At 50.3% G+C, this 19,290-nt stretch overlaps 2 protein-coding genes across 5 annotated transcripts in view; one reads left to right on the forward strand and one right to left on the reverse strand.

Annotated features, from left to right (window-relative positions):
- The first annotated feature begins 16 nt into the window (after positions 1-16).
- TMEM53 (transmembrane protein 53) lies at positions 17-3,780 on the forward strand. The gene is made up of 3 exons (XM_048944318.1): positions 17-133; positions 435-547; positions 1,972-3,780. The coding sequence occupies exons 1-3, from the start codon at positions 55-57 to the stop codon at positions 2,632-2,634; spliced, it is 855 nt and encodes a 284-aa protein (XP_048800275.1). The 5' UTR covers positions 17-54; the 3' UTR covers positions 2,635-3,780.
- A 2,747-nt stretch (positions 3,781-6,527) lies between these two features.
- Positions 6,528-19,290, reverse strand: part of RNF220 (ring finger protein 220) — a 162,568-nt gene continuing 149,805 nt past the window's right edge. For all 4 annotated transcript variants that reach the window (XM_048944356.1, XM_048944358.1, XM_048944357.1 and 1 more), the window contains 3 exons: positions 14,899-15,007; positions 13,628-13,702; positions 6,528-7,268 (listed from right to left, as the gene is read on the reverse strand). In XM_048944356.1, the coding sequence (XP_048800313.1) occupies positions 7,197-7,268; positions 13,628-13,702; positions 14,899-15,007 (256 nt within the window). In that variant the 3' untranslated portion in view covers positions 6,528-7,196. The remainder of the gene's footprint in view (positions 7,269-13,627; positions 13,703-14,898; positions 15,008-19,290) is intronic.

The raw sequence follows: 19,290 nt of genomic DNA on the forward strand, positions 1-19,290 counted from the left end.
TGCGAGCCGTGAGGGGGCGGAGCTTCCGGTGGGGAGAGCGGAAGCAGCGGGTGGATGCGAGGCGGGCAGCGGGCAGCGATGGGGGTTCGCGGGCTGAAGGCAGCGGTGGAGCTGGCGCCGGGGGCGGCCCGCGGTGCGGAACCGGGATCGAGAGGAGATCTGGGGGGGAGCCGGGGGCGGAGAAGGCTGAGCCTGAGGGGTTCGTGGGGTTGGGGAGCGTGGGACCCGGGTTAGAGGGTCCGTAGGGGTATTTGGAGGTGCAGAGGGGGAGCGAGGCCTGTGGTGCTCCTGAGAGTGCTGTGCTCGCCCAGACAGGAGCCGTGAGCTCGCAGCGGGCTGGGGAGCCGCCTGTTACGTTCAGTTTTGTCACCAGGCAAGTTGCTTCACCTTCAGATCCTAGCAGACTTGAGGCTAATTAATTTAAAATGTTTCAGAGAGCAGCACGGAGAAAGGGCACGCAGATGGGCAGCCCGTGGTGATCCTTCTGGGCTGGGCAGGCTGCCAGGACAGGCATTTGGCCAAGTACAGCGCATTGTACAGTCAGAAGGTGAGCAGCTTGCTTCTGCTTTCGTGGCACTGTCGTACAGCTCTTGGGGACACTGTCCCTGTTCTGCGCTGTCTTCGTGCTGCGTGTTGGTGAAATCGCTGTAAACCCTCCGCATCTGAAGTCATTAGGTGGTGAGCTCTTGTTGTCCTTGTAAGATCCTTGTGTCCAGCAGCAGTGTTACCTAACAGCTGCTGATGTCATCTTTGTGCATGCAGCTGAGATAAAAATACTGCCTTGGAGAAGTTTTCTGTGGTTCTGTGAATCACTGGAGTGTTCTGAGGCTTTTAAAGTTAACTGCATTAGCTGTCCAAGCAGGGAAATATGTTGGGAAAGGAAATGCATTTACTGCTTGCTGATGGGCAGCAGCATAGACTGCAAGGCCAGGCTGGGGCACGGCAGATGTATCAGCAGCTTTTGCTCTTCCTGCTTTTCCTTTCTCTGCTGATAGTTCATATAAATGTTCATTCAAATGTGTTGTAACTTGTCTGAAAGAGGTGCCATGTGACAGAAATACCTGTTTGTTAGCAACTTGAACTAGAAGTCTGTCTAGATGCTGGTTCTTTAAATTATGGTATCTTCCTTTCTAATCATTTATCTTACTGGAATGTCCCCAGCTTGTGGTATTGGGAGGTATTTGGTTTTTTTTTTTTTTTTTTTGGTCAGCATGCAAGAATGTTTATCCAAACTTGTTTCAACTACAGGTGGTTAAATTTGTACATAAACAAGTGTATTGTTAATGTGTAATCCAGTGTGACAGTCACAGATCGGCTGGTTCTGGTGAAGAATTAATTGTTAAGCAATTATTGCGACTAAGAGATGCTGCTGATTGGGTGAGGGTCACATTCTGTGGCAGCACGCCAGCTGCTGTGGAAATACTTTTCTGTTGGAAAGTTGCTGATATTGAGAAAGGATAGGAAGGCTTTTCTTAGAGCCTTAATGAGGAAGTGGCTGCAACCCTGGCAAGGCAGTATAGAGAGCTTGGTTTGAAGAACTTGATATCTTCTCTTCTGCTTAATTCAGTGACAAGGGAGCTCTGGGAGGGAAGGCCACATTGGTGCCTTGGCCTTGTGTTTGTCAGTGCGTAATGCCGCTGAGTTTAGGTGACAACAGAAGATTGGAAAGGATCTGGGACATCATTCAAGCCTGCTGCAGTTGTAGGAGGCTTTTGATAAGTCTTTGCACTGTTATGATTAATAGAATCCCATTCGTAGAGTTTAGAATATTCTGAGTTGGAAAGGACCCATGAGGATCATTGAGTCCAACTCCTTCCGTGCTGATGCTTTGCTAATAGCACTAAAGAGTCTCTTGGCCCCATGATTTCGGTTGCAAATCTGTTCCAAATGTCAGTTTGTGGTACAGCAGCTCGCCTGCTCCATGTGATTTACAGCCCGAACCAAATACGTGTGGGTTCTCTTTCTGTTTAGGGGTGCACTGTCATCCGCTACACAGCTCCGTGGAGGACGATATTCTTCGCTGAGAGCTTTGGCTTCAAATCCCTCCACACACCAGCCAAGAGACTCCTGGAGCTGCTCTTTGACTACAGCATTGAGAACAGGCCGGTGCTTTTCCACGTCTTTAGCAACGGTGGTGCCATGCTCTACCGTTACATCGTTGAGGCGCTTCACACTCAGCAGCCCTTTAAGAACCTCAAAGTGGCAGGCGCTGTTTTTGATAGTGCCCCTGGCAGAAGGAATTTGAGAGGAGCCCTTCGTGCCTTGGCCACTGTGCTGACATCCACGAACGTGCTGCTCAGGTATCTCCTTATGCTCACTTTTGCTACTGCAGTTGTCCTGCTGCAGATCCTGCTGTACCCACTGACTCGCTTCATCCACGAGAGCCACTACGACGCCCTGCTGAAGGCGCCCTCCCGGTGGCCGGAGCTTTACCTCTACTCCCAGGCGGATGCCATCATCAGTGCCAGTGATGTTCAGCACATGGCTGACGCGCGGCAGCGGCTTGGTGTCCCCGTGAAGGCTGTGGACTTCACAGATTCGGCTCACGTCAGCCATCTGCGGGTGTATCCCACCTACTACAGCACCCTCTGTACGACTTTCCTGTCTGACTGCGTCAGGGCCTTGCCTCCTTAGTGCTGTAACAGCCTCCCTTGTTTGCCTCTGCTTGCTCAGATTGTGTGGGGAATGCCATCCCCTTTGCCTTTATGTCGTTGAAGGGAGGAAAGCAAAGACTTTGTGCTTTTCTTCCCCATCAGTTACAAGTCTGAGAGCCAGCCACAACGTAGCAAAAAGTAGATCTGGAGTAATTTAAACAGCTGAAGGTGCTGCAATCTGAGCCCTGAGGTGGTGGTTTTTTTCACACGGAGTGTTGCTTGTTTCCTCCTGTCTTGTGATGTTCTCCATATCTGTGTGTCATGTCCAGTGTGATGTTCTGTGGCCTGGTACTGATTCTGCAATACAGCAGACACTCTGCAGTCTCTTTGTTTTCTTCCCCTCTCTGCTGTTTCTTTCATTTTGCATTGAGCAAACAGAAGTAGCTCTCCAAGATTTCCCTCATCTCTTGGCATTGTCTGGTTCCATGAAAGCTCTGAGAGCAGCCGAAGCACTGACTCCCTCACCCTGGAGCAGACCTCAAATGTTTGTGGTAACTTTTGTGTTCTTGAACCAAAAAAAAAATCGTTAACCTTTTGGATGTGCCTTGTTTCTTCTCTGTCTTGTTGTGTGTTGTTCTCAGTACTTTTGCTTTCCTGAGGAGTGTTTATTACTGCTTGTCTTTGAGCAGCCTGGATTGTGCATCCAACCTTGGGGATTCTACAGTCTGAAAATGCAGGGAAACAGCACAGCTGAAATCCAAAAGATCCCAGAAACTGAGAGGTGGAGCCACAGAGGAAAATGAAACTGTCTTTTGGAGCTGTGGTTGGTACTGGGTGTTCCTTAACTCACCTCCTGTGGGAGCTAGCCCACAGCTGACCGTGAAATCCAGTGTTTTTCCCGTAATGTTCTCTTTGGATGATCAGTCTTTGCTGCCCGTGTACTGGTGGTACAAAGTACAAATGCAGCTCCTTGCACTGCCCTTCAGCCACGGTTGGCTTTGGCTGTTTACTGGGGGGGGCGAAGGAGGATAAAGGCAGAGAACAGCTGCAGGGTGAGAGGTTTCCCCGTGTCAGCACCGTGCGCTCATCGCGGCCAGCTCTAAATCCCTGCCCCGAGATGGGCAGGAAGGGGCCCCGGAGTTGAAACGTGCGGCTTTAGAGGGTGTGTGGGGTACGTGAGAGCTGCGTGAGGGGTCTGAGGGCTGCCTTCCCGGGACGGCAAACGGGCTGTCAGCTCTCGTGGCCAAGGCCGGCGGCGGAGCGCGGACCGCCAGGGGGCAGCAGCGGCTCTCGGTGCGGCGTGCGGGGAGCGGCGCCCCGCGATCCTCCCGGCCCCGCCCTCCCGGTGATGGATGAGCTGCCGATGGACTATTGATAAGGAATTAACCTCGAGCCCTGCCTGCTGCGGTGCCGGTGGAGCAGGAGCGGAGGACGCGCGTCCCGCCGGGAATCGCGCTGGGGAAGGAGAGCCCCGCGGGGGGTCCCCACGTGCGGTACCCCGAGGGCCGGCCCTGCCCCGTGCCGCGCTCCGAGCGGTTTGTTTAATTAAGTGTTTTGCCTAATGGGATTGCCTCATTTCCATCACAAAGCGGCGGGCTGTCATTAGGTGGGCTCCCTCATTCATTACCGTTAATTAGATATGGATCCCCCAGAAGGGTGATGGACGAGGCCCCCGCCGCCCGCTATTACGCATTTGCATTTTCTCAATAACACCTCCGATACATCACCGCCCTCCGCTTCCCAGAGAGATTTCAAATACAATATCGGTGAGGGCGGAGGGCTGGCGGTGGGCTGGGGTGTGTATGGGCACTCCCAGCCCTCACTGCGCCCTCTGGGCCGGAGCAGATGGGAGAACACCAGAACGCCCCCCCCTCTCTCCCCCCACTTCGGCCTTGGGGATCCCGTCCCGCGGGACGCAGCCATCGATCCGTCTGCGCGATGTTTGTACACCGACAGCACCGGCGCCAGCCCCCCCTGCACCTCCAGCTGCTGCGGTAACCCCACACCGTGACCCCAAATGCGGCACTATGGATCTGTTGGGGCTGGGGGCCTCCCAGCAGAGCGCCCAAGGATGTGGATGCCCACAGGGGGGGCCCCCCCGGGATGTGTCCTCTGCTGGGGGTCCCAGCCGTGCTGGGGCAGCGATGCAGCACTGCAGGTAGATGCCACCCCAACACCCCCCCCAGTCCCCGAAAGGAGAGACAGAGAGAGCAGGGCGGCACGCCCCAAAGATTTATACGTGTTTAATTAATGTCAAATGTAGTTTACAAACGGGAGTGACAAGTACCTCTTTGTATAATATACACCGACACACAATCATCGACACACCGCAATATCGCTTTGTGCAACTGGGTTCTTTGGGCAGAGATAGGTAACTCCGGGCTTTTATTTACTATTTTTTTTTTGTCCTTTTTTTATTTTCCTTCTTCTTTTTAAATGGATTAAAATCGTTACAGGAGAGGCGGTGCCTCCCCCCCGTTCTCCCCCCCCCCCTTACCCCTCCCCCCTTGAAAACAGGGGATGGCTTTACAATAAAAACATAAAACCAAAAAGAACCAAACCAAACGGAAAAGAACCCAAATGAAGGAGCAAGGATGGGTTACGTATGGTTTTACACATCGGTACACAGCGCTGGTCCGCAACACCCACCAGGAACCCTGGCTCCAAGGAAGGGTGGGGAGGGAGGAATCTGCCCTCCAGCCCACTGCACACCAACTGGGTCGTGATCCCAGCTGGGCCCTCAGCTGTTTTCTCTGTTGGAATTTCCCAACCCTTGGTGCCCCCTGAAAAAGCAGGTCCCCCCCATCACCCTTCCTAGCAGGGAAGGCTGCAAATCCTCCATGGCAAAGGCTGCTGAGAGCACAGAAAGCCGGACACCGTGAGCTGGATGCTTAAAGAACACAGATCCTGGTTTGGGGGGATGCAGTGGGATCCTTCTGAAAGCACTGCAAGAGGCATTGAGGAAAACAGCTCTGCAAAAAAGCACCAGGCTCATGGCATGCAGGTGGCAAAGGGTCCCTGAGGACACGCTGTGCCCCCACAGGACATGCTGTGCCCAAGGCGTGCTTCATCTTCCAGTGACCCCATGGGGTCCCAGCTCCCCTTTACCAGCCACAGCCAAGATGCTTCATGCCCAGAACCAAGAGTGCATGGCTGTGCTGCCCACGCAGGGCTGTGCCCGGAGTGATGCCTCAGGTATGGGGAGAGCAGCGTCCCCCGTGGGGAGCTCAGCCCCCAGCAGACCCCATGGTGAGAGGAGAGCGGAGGCAGGGAGCACGCATTCACAGGAAACGGATCAACAGCTGCTTCTTGGGTCCTGAAAATGAAAAGGAACAACAGAAGAGGCCAGATGGCAGCTTTGGTTACGGCTGAGGGTACGGGCGATGGGGATGAACATGAGGGACGGCCTGGAAGAAGCTGCGGCTGTGCGACCCGCGACCTCAGGCTGGCACAGCCCTGCCCCACAGCACATGGAGCAGCTCCAGCCAGAAAACGTGACCTGGAAGGGAGGAGAGCAAAGCCAAGCCCAGCCAACCCTGCGCCCAGGGGGGAGGAAGGGGTGCAGCAGAGCCTGGGGCAGAGCTCCATGGGGCTGCCCTGCTGGGCCCCTGTGGGGAGCTGAGAGCTGCGTGGTTCCGGGGATAACGATTCTATTATAAATAGCCCCATTAGCTACAACTAATGACAAAAATCCACCTCCTCTACTCCCCATAAGTTCTGTAAGTTATGGGCAATGCTACAGCCATTACTAAAAGCTGTTAACTTCATATCTGAATGAGGAAATATACACCACAGAACATTAAACCATTTATATTATATATATGTATATATATACTTTTTTTAAACTAATGACTTTAATGCCAAAACTTTGCTGAACCAAGAAAAATATGGGTTTAATGTTCTCTGCTCATTTTTTTTTCTTTCTTCTTCTTTAAAAAAAATACAACCCAAAAAAGAAAAACAAAAGGGAAACTTATTAGTATGCAATGTTTGAGTCTATCCCATTTATACACAACATTGTAAACATATATAATCTATATTACATGTGCTTCATTTCTGCCTGGGTGTGGGGTTTTTTTTTTTTCCTTTAAACCTTTTTTTTTTTAATCACTAGAACACCACAAAAATAAAAAAATAAACCAATAAAAAAAAAACAAAACAAACCAACCAAACCCAAACGGAACAGAACCAAATCAAAAAACCAACCCAACGAAAACCGACCGAAGGACACGAGTTACAGGTTATTTAACATTGCTGCCAAGGGTCCCTTCCCCAGCGTCCTGGGGGCAGAGTGGTCACAACACAGTCTGAAGGAGGAGGGCTCCGAGCCGCCGCGGGTGGGGAACACTGCTGTAAAAAAGGGGTTGCACAACAATGGGGTCGGCTTCGCCCGCTGCAGAGGGGCTCTGCAGCTGGGAGCCGGGGCTCTCGCTGCTCCCGCGTCCTCGAGTCCATGTCTGGAGTCTCTGGTTTTGTTTCCTTACGTTTTTAAAACGTCTTTTTGTTTGTTTGTTTGTTTGTTTCTCTTTCCTTTTTTCCTGGTCGTTCCTCTCCCCGTGGGTGCGCTGAGCTGAGCCGAGAGCCGCCCTCCTGCTGCGTCCTTCATAAGTAGATGCGCCGAAGGTCTCCGGGGGATGTGATGGTGTTGCACTGGGGGCACAGCTTCTTGGCTCCCTGCGGGCAGCAGATGGGACGACAGCATGAGCGTGATGCGCTGCGGGAACAGCACCAACCAACCAACCCACCACCTCACCTTCAGCCTCACGCAGCAGAGCAGGGGCGGCACGGCCACCGCCTGAGCCCCCAGCCGGGCTGAGCAGGGCAGAACACAGACCAGCAGCACAGCTGTCGGGTGACCAAAGTGGTTCAGGTGGGGCTGCGGGGCCCAAGGAATCCCTGCCCTGCTCCCCCCATGCTGTGCACACAGGGGGGCAGAGGCTGGGCCTGCTATGCCCCAATGAGCTGCGAGCAGTGACCTCCAAGCGGGGCCGGGCAGCGGGAGGCTGACACAAGCAGTACACAACATGAACCAGCAGCGGGTGTGCTGCCTGTCACCGAGCCTGACAGCAATGGGGTGTTAACAAGAATCGGGGTCAGCCTCAGATTGGCAGATGTGACAGCCAGCTGGTGGGAAAAATGACAGAGCGAGCTGCCGTGGGGCTGTGCCCATCTCCAGCACCAGCAGCGCAGGAAATGGGGCTGCCCTGACTTCCAGGGCTGAGCACTGCCCCACGCCCCCTCATGCTGCACAGGGCCACGCTGCTCCATTCTGGGATCTGGAGGAGGATTGGAATCTGGAGGAGGATTGTGTGATCCCGGTGCCCCAGGTAGCCTCCCTTGTGCAGGCTGAATCAGCTCAACACGGGACATTGTGGAAGGAAAAGATGCCCTGTCCAGGTCCCTCTTCAGCAGCAAAGCAAGGTCACATCTGCAATTCCTTCAGGCCCCAGGGAAAGAGAAGATGGGTGGACTTATCCTGCCCGACCCCAGGACCTCAGCCCCTTCTGCACTACATGCTGATGGCTTTGGGGTTCCACTCTCCCCACGTGAGAGCTGCAGGTGGGCTTTCAGAGCCACGTTTTCAACCACACCAGAAGGCAGGACCCAGCAACACACAGACGGACCCAGTTTGGTTACTCTGCAATACCTGACCTGACCACAGAGCAGTGGATGCTTTTTACCTGCACGCAGGGAGGGCTCTTCCTGGACACCTGAGGCCCAGACCCTGGGTCTCTCTGGAACTCTCTGGCATTCAACAGCTTGAGCAAAAACACTGACTTTGTACCCAGGAGGAACCCTTTTTCTTATAGACAAAGCTATCATCCTCTCCCCATAGCAGTGTGTTAAATTCACAACTGAGTCCTGATTACTCCTTTTTAGACTGAAATCATTTAGAACCCCATTCCTTACACCTGACTTCTGATATCAGTGCACAACACTCCCTGCCACCAGCATTTCAGCTCCTCCGTCTTGCAGAGAGGCACAGCAACTTGTACACACACACACAGGCACAATGAAAATGAGTGTGCCCCCCCACTGCTCACCTGCCAGCTGGGGTTACTAAACTTTTCCCTTGAAATGAAAACACTGTGCAATAATAAGTCCCACCTGTCGGCCATTTCTTTCGGTCTTTTTTTTTTTTTTCTCTTTTTTTTTTCCAGGTCCTTCTGCTCCTTTCATCATCGCTTCATGGAAAAGCCTTGATGTGTTATAGCTGCGTGTGCTGCAGTAAAGGCCACCTCAGCTTTTCCATTATAAAGCCCACTTTGGAGGGGTTTATAAAGCTCTGCTGCAAGAAGTTTGCTCCGGGGCTGTTACAGAGCAAAGCAAAGGGGTTGGAACGGGGAAGGAGTTTATTTTTTCTCCTCCTTTCTTAATTAAAATTTGGCAAGTGATTGATCCACAATACGGGCTAATCACTTGGGATAGCAGTTTGAAAAATACATTAACGAGAGCTGAGATGTTGAGAAGTCGTCGGGGCTCACGCGGTGCCAGGAAGGATTGGAGGATTCTGCCTTAAAGTTGCTCTTTAAAATAAAAAAAATAATAATTGCGTGATGTCTGCTGTGAATTGACCATGGGAACAACACCGAAAGGGAAGGGCTCAGGCACCTCCCGCTGTCCTGTGGGGCTGTTTGCAAACAGAATGCGCCAAGAGGCACAGAGAAGAAAGAAGCGCACAGCCAGCTCGCCTACGCAGTGCCACCATTAAGCCTGGGCTCAAAGCTCCATGCTTTATAGGAAGGAGAAACGGAGCTGATGGGAGCCAAGAGCCAGCTTCTGCCAGGAGGGCAGCTGAGCCCTGGGGTGACGTATCCAGCCGGGGCCCTCTGCCTCTCACACACCTGCAGGTGCAGGGCTACAGCCAACGGCACAGCGTCCTTTCCCACAGAGCCTCCCCACAGCACGGAGCTCGCGGCCGCAGGGCGCTGAAGGCCAAACCTGAAATACATGGTAAGAAAGCGGGCAGCCCCACAGCACCTGGGCACCACAGAGGACGGAGCGCAGCGCCCTCCATGCAGCTGCCGGCTCAGGAAGGCCCCGTAAGGCCCTGTAAGGCCCTGAAGGCCCCGTAAGGCCCTGTAAGGCCCCGTAAGGCCCTGTAAGGCCCCGTAAGGCCCTGAAGGCCCGCTCTTTATCTGCACCATTTCTTAGACAAATGCTCCAAGCCCGCGTGGGACGCGCAGCGTTACAGCCTGGAAAAAGCTGAAAGGCTCAGAACGCAGCGGTGTCATCTAGCAAAGATATAAACGTGTCAACTGCAGAGAATGCGCACCTATTGATGGATCCCCTGAAAGCACGCTCTGTGATGAAGAAGGCTTTCTAAAAGCGATTTTTTCCTGCTCTCGCAGTCGTCATTTTCCAATAAGCCTGAGACAGGGAAGTACGAGCCTGGGACCAGCGGGTGCACAAGGGAAATGCTGGCTCTGGCTCTGCAGGCCAGAAGGGAACTCAGCCAAGTGCACCTGCTCCAATTAACCTCCCCCTTCAGCCCTGCACGTCACACCCACAACAGCTCTGAGCTTGGACAACAGCAGCCCGACTTCACTCTTAATTCCATTTATTTCCTAAGGAAGGATACCAGAGTTTGGGAGATGACAGAAGGGCAGCTCCGAGGGCCTTCAAGAACTCAAGAATCCATTCCCCTGGGAAGATCACCTCAACCTGAATTACTTTTGACAGACACACATCAAACTTGCTCTCCCAAACCACCGCAGACAGTGGCTCCAAACCTCCCCAGAAAAGCAGTGCAGCAGATCACCCATCTCTCCTGTCAGAGCATTCATCCTGGGAGAAAGAAAACAGACTCACCCCCGAGTAGCTGCAGGGGGCCTCTCAGCTAATGGGAAAGGATAGAGAAGGGGCAGCCAAACATCTTCCAAAGGGAGATTCATGCCACACACGTGGAAGCAGTCCAACAGCCAGCTGAGAGCAGGCACCCAGCTCCCACAAGGGATGGCAGCGAGCTCACTCAAGACTCAAATCCCAGTTTCTGTGCAACCTGATGCTATCATTAGCCCTCTGTCTGCACTTAGTGCTGTACATGAATGTACACCACGATGTCAGGTGCCACAGACAACCAGCAAGCAAGGACCAGCACGGACCAAGCCACAACCAGAGCGTTGTGGCCAGCTGCTCAGTGCACGTGGTATGCATGGCACACCTGTGCTCCTGTGTGCCTGTGAGCTCCACACCACAGCCCTCAGGAAGGAGAGCAAACTCCTTACTCCTCTACTCCTGATGCTGGGTGGATAGACAGATCCTCACTTCCTCAAAGGCCACATGAGAGGAGGGCTGTCTGCAAACGTCCACTGGTACTGATGTGCTAGCTGACTTGACCAGCACCACCATCTCTGTTCCCCTAACTCATCTTCAGGGCCCCTTTCTGCTCTGCAGCAAACCCAGAGCGACAGGATGGAAAGAAGGAACCAGCTCTGGTGGATGCTTCATGGCCAGGACTTGGAGTCAGTCTGGTGCACTGAGCTCCAGTACCTGAGCTGAGGGGCCCAGCAGCCATGTGCAGTGTTTACAAACACCTCCTGCCTCCACCAGAGAGAGAACAGTAACAATCTGCAACTGGACGGCAAGAACTTGAAGTCCAAGAACTGTTTTCAGGGAGCCTAAGTGCTCTACAGACCTCACCAGTGCCTTCAGACATGACAGCAACCTGAGGATACCAGAGATGCTCAGATTCTTCCAGTACTGCATCCTAGAAAATACCAAAACCCCAAACTCTGAAAATCACTTTTCTCTCCCTTGCTCCGTGACAAACGTCAGCATCAGATTTTATCCCATCCTCAACATCTCACTCAGGTTAACAAGTGCTCCCAGGCACGTGGAGCCTCCATTTCCAAGGCCACACTCAACGCACCACTCTCCTCTCTAACTCAGTACCAGATTTGTCAGTGCACAGAACAGAGGCACATGAAGGATGCAGCAGCAGGGATGGCTGCTTTCCAGAGTGTTGGAAGCCCTGCACGACCCACCAGGCCCAGCTCCCATGAACTCCAACGAATTGTTTATTGCACAACAGAAGAAAAACGCTGCCCCTCTCCCCCTGCCAAGCCTTTCCATGTGTGCTACACGCGCAGGCTCCCTCCGATCCCCCTCCTGCCCTGCTGGGGAGCCAGCTTTATTCCCAGGGAAAGGTAACAGTGGCGATTATTACACACACTATCCCACAGCTCCTCGCTTGTTAAAAAAAACAAGAGTCTCTTTTGTGCCCGAAATAAAAGGAGATACCTTAATTAGAACAATGCAGGTTGGTGGGCATTAAACACTGAGCCCAGCTGCTGCATGCCATTAAATTCATAAAAAAGGAGGGGGGAAGGAGGGCAGTCTTAACGAGATTACACACATTGACTTTGATCAAGACACAAAAGCACCAAGGCGTTCCAGGGTTTTTATTGCTGTCTTCGGGCTACATTTTAATGGTTACATTAGAAACATGCGAACACAGGCTGGGAGATTTTTTCTGAGACGGGAAAGAGCGCAAGCACGCCTTGTGAAAAGGCCTGGTGTAATAAATTGGGGGCTGCAGGGAGAGGCTGGGGAACACATGAGTAGCCACTTATTAATTGCTTCCCCTATGCAAGTGCCAAGCCCTAATGTGCTGTCCTGCTGTCCTGCTGTCCTGCTCCCATCCTGCCCGGTCGGCAGAAGAGCCGTGTGCTCCCCACAGGTACCCAGACACACCAACCCCTCAGCACCTGGAGTGAGGTTTGCCAGTTCTTATGACCATGAAAGAAAGGGACCTGGCTGAAGTTGCTGAGCCTAAGAACAATCTGAAATTGGCGTGACAGATTTAAAACATCACTTACAGCTGCTGGAAAGAAGAGACGGCAGAGACTCGAGTAAAAAGAAATTAGTGTTTTATCCTCTGCTTGAAGCACTGCAGAGGAACAAGATTAGTCCTCACTTAGCAAAGGTGGCAGAGCGCACATTCATCCAAACACCTCACAGCTACGTGGCCACATATGTGTCTTTTATAACATGCTGCTAAAATGTTTACAAAAGCTTGTATAATCTAAGTAGTGACGGGGTGTAGCTGAAGAGCTATAAAATACAGCCCAAGGGATAGCCAAGTTATTGAGTTGCTATTAGTACTGAAGCCCACAGGCACTTCACCATCCTGGTAACTTTTCTTGGACAAGATTTTTAAAAGGCAGGATTTAAAGGAGCAAGATTGGCTTAATCGTAATTCCAAGAACACAACATGTTCTATAAAGTAGATTTTGTAATGCCTTACAGGAACACTTTTTAGGAGTGGCATTCCCTTACATTTGTTGCAGCCCAACGCCTTATCGTCTTGCTAACAAGAGAACTAGAAAGCACAACTGACTGAGTGAAATGAAAGCCTGAAAATCAGCTGCACAGGGGAAATGAAAAGCTGATTATAAAGCCCCCAGTTTTAACAAAGGAAAGGAAAACACCATATTTAATAACACCTTAAATTTCAGCCTGATGTCCTTCAGCACATGTATAAATCACCACTGCACTGGGTCACCTACTCAGTGTTCAAGGTAATCCCCGATCTTCCAAACAGAACGGTGTAAGCTTGGAAACTGCACAGCGCTGTTTCAAATAATCCAAAACCCACTGATTCATATTCATAAAAGCCTCTGTCTCTATTGTCTATCCTGAAGACCATTTGCTTTGTTTCAGGTGAATATTAGGTTTCCCAGAAGCTCCGCATTCCTTGCATCTCAGTGGATTTGGCCTCCGTTCCCACAGCTTTCCCTCTGCATGGATGCCACACAGGGCACTGCTGGAAGGCAACGCTGCCCTCACAGCAGCAGAAGAGCAAGCAGTGAGCAGGATTGTGCTTTGGTAACGATGACTCAAACAAAGCTCACCGAAATCAAAGCTAGAGTGAGGTGTTAAGTGGCAAAGACATTAAAGCCTGCATGCACAGCACTTAGGTTGTTTAAAATAAAGCAAAAAGCATCTTTCCCCATAGTGATTTAAAATAAAGTATCCCAAAAGAGAGGGAGAAGTCTGTTAGTCAATGAGAAAGTAGCTAAGAGCCTCACCAGAGTCCGCAGCCAGCATTCTTCACAGTGCACATGCCAGCACTGAATGGAAGTCAGGGGCATTGTGTAGGAGTCCTGAATGAGAAGAAGCAAATAGGTTATTTCCACAGCAGGAATCTACTGATTCTTCATTCCCAATCCCATTGCAACACTGTTCTTTGTAGGGAGGGGATCAGACTACAGATGATCCATTAGCCAAGCAAGAGAGGTCTGATCTTGATCTACCATGAGGCGTGAGGCAAAGGAAAAACAAAGCAGAATTAAGAGGGTCTCGTGTTAACAAACTTCTGCTGACTTTCCACTTAAGAACTGAGCAGAGATAGCAATGTTTGTACAGCAGAGGTAGAAAGTCTCTGGCTTCTCAGACCTGCTGGAAGCCCGTAATCCACTCAAGTGGTGACCTGGCTCAGCACAGTTATCGCAAGAGCATCTGAAGTTGCCGTGGCCACCTGCTGTTATTCCCATCAGAAGGGTCACCAGATCATATAAAAAACAGCAACAGGGTTAAGATTAACCCTTATCACAACTCTCTACTCTGCAGCAACAGCTTAACTACATCCCAGTAATGCTGCTGCTACTTCAGCAGAGCGCTCAAGTGCTTTCCATGATTGCTAATAAGCCCCTGAAAATCAGCAGTGAACTCTTGTGCCTTTCATGGGACAAGGCAGGGGAACTGCTATCCCCATACCCACAAGTCACAGGTGGGAGAGACAGCGCCATGCATCAAGCTCAAGTTGCAGAGGGAGCCCTCTACCAAGCAGATTTTTCTCCTGCCATCAGCAGAACGAAGACCTAACAAGGAGATGAAACGCTGTGCAAGCTCAGACCATCAGAGGGAGCTGCTGCCTTTCTCTACGGAGGCTACAGCATCACCACAGAGGAAGCAGGACAACTTTTAAACAGGCAACATTCTTGTTCTCAAATCGCAGGGTGGGTCTCAGATCATGGAATGTACCTTTTATGTATAGAAAGAGAAGAGAACACTGGTATCTGGGAATTCTCCCTGGGGAGCCTGAAAGCTTTCCAAAGTGGGGGTTTTCTTGGCTGTAAAAGTCAGTGGAGCAATCTAACAGACACAGAAAGTCCAATTTCTGAAACAACCAGGCACTTACACTCAAAAGGAAAGAGATTCTTCATAGCGCACAGGGATGAGGGTGACTTCTCCCCTCCCCAGAAAAAGGAGAAAGGAAAAAAACTTTCCTCCTTAGCAAAGATAAGGCAAAGACACCAGGGCATTTCTGATTCATTACCACAAGTGGAGTGCTACTCACCATGCAAATGAGACATTTATAGCGGTCCCCACGGGAAAGCTGCCTTTCTAACTCACGGACACGAGCCTTTAGTGCTTCAAATGTTGTCACTGCAGAGTCTTCTGTAATTCTGCAAAAGATGATGGAGAGTGAGCATCACTGAGCACACAACACTGTTAAGAGTTCAGGGGAAAAGGATCTCATAACAGGCGAGCAACAGAGGAAAAAGTGAGCAAGATTCAAACGTGCATTGAAAGAGTCCTTGAAAAACCCAGTGTGAATTCTTGGAGGTCTGCTACTAAGCAGTTCCAAACACACCACGGCAGCACAACAGGACCAGTGCTGCCAACGGCATAGAAAGCAAGTTTCTGCAAGACGTGAACACTTAAATAATAGATTCTGTTAGTTGTTTTCTGTCTCCTGTGAGCGATTCCATGGGACCAAACACACGGGACAAGGCTCTGGGCGCTCCTCCAAGCTGGTGAGCTAACTTTGCGTGGGCAACAGGAGCTGCTCTTCCCCTTAAAGAAGGGAGGCCGCTGCTGACCATCAGACTTGCAAAACACAAGATCTGCATTACAGAGGATCCACACAGTGCTGCTCTAGCTTGCTGGTTTCTAATACTGAAAAGGAGAAAACCAAAAGCAACAGACGTTGTGCCAACAGGGAGGCTATAAAAGCAGCTTTACAACCACTGCTTTCCCATTTCCTAGGGTCATTTTTGATGGGCAGCATTATCTCTTTTGTCACAGAGGCACTGTGCTGAGGGCAGGCAAGTGTATTTTCATGGCTCTGCAAGGCTGGTGAAAAAAGCAACTTGCCAAGCTAAAAGCAAGGGCAGGCAGTAATGCTTAGCAAATGAGATGCAGGGAGCATTACAGACAAGGATGTGTCACTCCAGCATGCTGCAAAATCACATTTCTGCACAGTGCAGACACAGGCTGGGCCCTCCAGCATTCCCCAGGAAAGGTTTGCAGAGTATTGCACTGACATTAAGGCTCTCGCTCTCTTTTATCAGAAGGAGATTCGTTGCAAATGAGTTACTAAAAAATAGCAGAAATTCATAAACTGGAAAAAAGGCAAAGAAACACAGGGCCCACTGTAGCCTGGTGGATGGCAACCACGTGGAGACAGGGACACCGTGCGTTCAAGTCTTGGTATCAACAAATATTCTTTGGAGGAAAATAAAAGAGCTTTAGTAGGAAACAGAGCTCCCTGCTGTGAAACATCCACTTGCTCCCGCTTGTTGGTATAAATTATTATCATATCCCAGTTTGGGTTCTCACCCTCGGGGGAGAGTTGTCAGAATTTTCAAAGAAAGTGTAGAAAGCTGTTAGTTTTGTCTGAGGGAGGAATAGGATTATTTATTTATAACTTAAAGATTACTGTGGGATGAGAAAATCATTTCCCTTCCAGCCTGCCCTGTCAAAAAGCTGATGCTAGATGAAGGCTGCAGCTGAATTTGACTTTCTGGAATCCGTTTCTCTCTTCCTGCATGCGTGAGGCTACTGGAACTTAGAAGGCAGCAAGCAAGGTTCCTGCCCAAAGTGGAGAGCAAGCAGGAACCTCAACCCTTGCTAAATTCCCTACCATCTATGGAACTGCCCTTTCTCCTTTGAAGAGCAAGTGACTCAGTAAGGAGAGGGAAAAGAGGAATCCTCGAGCAGATCCGAGCAAAAGCCAATTCATCTCCAGACCTAACCCAATAATGGTCAAAGCTTGAAAGGGAAGAATTTGCCACTGCAACAACTAGAGGAGATACAAAATGGCTTGTTTATAGAGGCCTAAATGGCTGACCCCCATCAACCAATTTTGGAAAGACTCTGAGATAATCGCACCTGTCCACTAATAAATGAATGAATCAGAAAAGGAGGCTGAATAGAGGTATAAGAAATAATGCTCAGAGGCTGCCTGATACAATGGCCAATCAATAGGAGGGCTGTAGATCAGGGTGCTAGTTAGCTGGAAAATTACCGCACTGCTGCGTGCGTCACGCTGTAGGGATCCTGGACAATCAATGTGGGAGGTATTGATTTAGTTATTATCACTTCATACGCTCCAGACATTGTTAAATATACATTTATTAACAAGACTGGGGTGCATTGGTAAGAGGGAGCTTCAGCCACAGCAGTATCTCCCAGCGCTGATCAAAGCTCGGCTGTAACAGACTTTAAACTCCATGTTCTTGTTGCTAAGTGTGCTCTCAGGACAAATCCTCTGCCCAAAGCACAGCTCCCAGCTCCCAAGAGAGAGGTTTTTGGCCACGAGTGAGTATTTTGCACTTGAGCTTTCAGGAAAGCCTCCTGGAGCAGCAGCAACAAGGGACATGGGGGCCAAGGGTCAACCCAAAGCAAGCGATAATTGCATGGCTGCTTCCGAAAAGCCAGAGGAAATGAGGTCAAGGGAAATAGGGAGAACATTAGTAAATAAAGGAAACTGGAACTACCTCCAGGGATGGAATAAAGACGAGAGTCACTTCCCATGTGTCTGGCTCCCGTGGTGGCCAGCACACTTGGGACACATACCATTCCATTTAGTGACATTTTACCGTCAACCTGCTGCTTGTATCCTAAAGATAAGTATCACTTCAGAGCTACTCTTCCTGCAGCAGCAATCTCAGGAATTCCCTGATGCTTCCCTCTTGCATGCACACCTAATGTGAGTTTGCTTGGAGACAGCTGGGAGCAGCTTGTGCTGCGTTTTTAAGGGCTTAGAAAGGCCAGAGTGCAGCGAACTCCACAAGCCACCATGCCAAGGGAGGCTGAAGGAATGGCAACGAAGAAGGAATTTGGCTCCAGAGCCCTGCTCCTTGCTTTGCCTTGACCTCATGTCTGGATGTGGGAGAACCATTTTAGCAATTCTGTGCCTCAACACTCTGATTTCACATGTTTGGATAACGTCATTCACCAGCCTCAGGACAGAGACGCTGAGCACAACTGCTGCAAGGAGCTTATGCATCCAGCCCTGGGCTGCTGCTTCTCCAACCAGGAAGGAGGGAGCAGAGCAGCCTCACCATCTCCTCCATGGCAGAGGACGCCTCAAGAAGGCATGTCCCATTCTTACTGGAAGCTACACCTACCTCCACCACACATATGGGAGCCTCAGCACAAACACTGACACCAGAACAGAAACATGAAGGAAGGGCTCTTCAGAGAAGAAGCTTGGTCCTGCACTTCCCTATGGACTCCCAAAACTTGGCAGTCACAGCTGGGGATGCTGGGTATCATGGACCAAGTCTACTGGGAGAATCTACAGAAGGGATTGGAACTGGAAGACCAGCACGTTCCAGTCTTCGTGCCCAATACATGTTTTTCTACTGTTCAAAGCATGTTCTTCCTCTTGTCAGTACAGAAAAAAAAAAAGAACAAACTTACTTTTGTTGAGCAAATCCTTGCTTTTGTTCACATAAAAGGCCAGGAGAAGGGCACAAAAGTGCCATGTAAGAGAAAAAGGTCCTATCTGTACCTTTGATCTGGCACTCAGCATGCACCTGCTGGGAAATCTCCCCTGGGAACAGGTTGCCTCCCCTTTGCAAAAAACTTTAACCCAAACACTGGTTATTTGTCAAACATTAGCATGCATGTGATCTTTGTTTCTCCAAATTAAATCGAGCAATTCCTACCCGCTGTCCCAGTGGGCAATCACAAGCAATTCCGTTAATTAAATTATCTCTGATTCTGCAGCTCTGGAATCTCTCAATTGACTAAGTCTGTGCTTTATCATCAACAAAATACTGGACCAAAAAGGAAACAAAAAGATACCGATGTCAAAGTGATTGGCTTCAGTTAACCCTTCCCAGATGGATATTAAGGGCTGCTGAAAAAAACTGTTTGACTGGAAGGGGCCCAAGAGCAAAAGCTTCATACCAGACACCAGCAGCAGCTATTCACCTCTGTTTCCTTTCCATCATACAAACAGACAAACAAGAAATACATCACTGCATCTAGAACCCTGTCTATCTGCCCATGTGAATAACCCCATCCACCCTTACCAGGTCTCATTTGCAGCACCCCGCTGCTGAGGAGCCTCCGTTAAACATCCCCCTTTGGTTTCCCTCTGATGGATATAAACATTAATTTCTTCATAAACGGTCACACTGTACACAGCATTCCATGTATTTTTTACAGTTCCACTATTTGTGTGTCCCTGTAAAAAAAATGCTTAGCACCGATTAAACGCACCACCAATAAGATTTCATGTGCCTCTTCTGACACTTGGTACTTCTGACCTTCCTCCCTTGTGCTCACACCTTTATTTTTGTTTCTGTATGTCCATAAACAGAGTGGCAGTAACAAACCTGGCAGCAATGGCTTTATTTTTAAACAAAGACCTTATTTCCCCTTGTCCAAGGTGGAGAACCTGATCCTGGCAGAGCATACCTGCCATTTCCCTGCAGCAGGGGCAGAGGTCAGG

The sequence above is a fragment of the Lagopus muta genome, chromosome 5 (genome assembly GCF_023343835.1).
Source record: "Lagopus muta isolate bLagMut1 chromosome 5, bLagMut1 primary, whole genome shotgun sequence".
Lineage (NCBI taxonomy): Eukaryota > Metazoa > Chordata > Aves > Galliformes > Phasianidae > Lagopus > Lagopus muta.

Excerpts from the sequence above, each read along its gene's own strand:
- TMEM53 (XM_048944318.1), top strand. The coding sequence starts at position 55 with ATGCGAGGCGGGCAGCGGGCAGCGATGGGGGTTCGCGGGCTGAAGGCA. Across the intron at positions 134-434 it reads GGCGCCGGGGGCGGCCCGCG|AGAGCAGCACGGAGAAAGGG; the intron begins GTGCGGAACCGG and ends AAAATGTTTCAG. Across the intron at positions 548-1,971 it reads GCGCATTGTACAGTCAGAAG|GGGTGCACTGTCATCCGCTA; the intron begins GTGAGCAGCTTG and ends CTTTCTGTTTAG.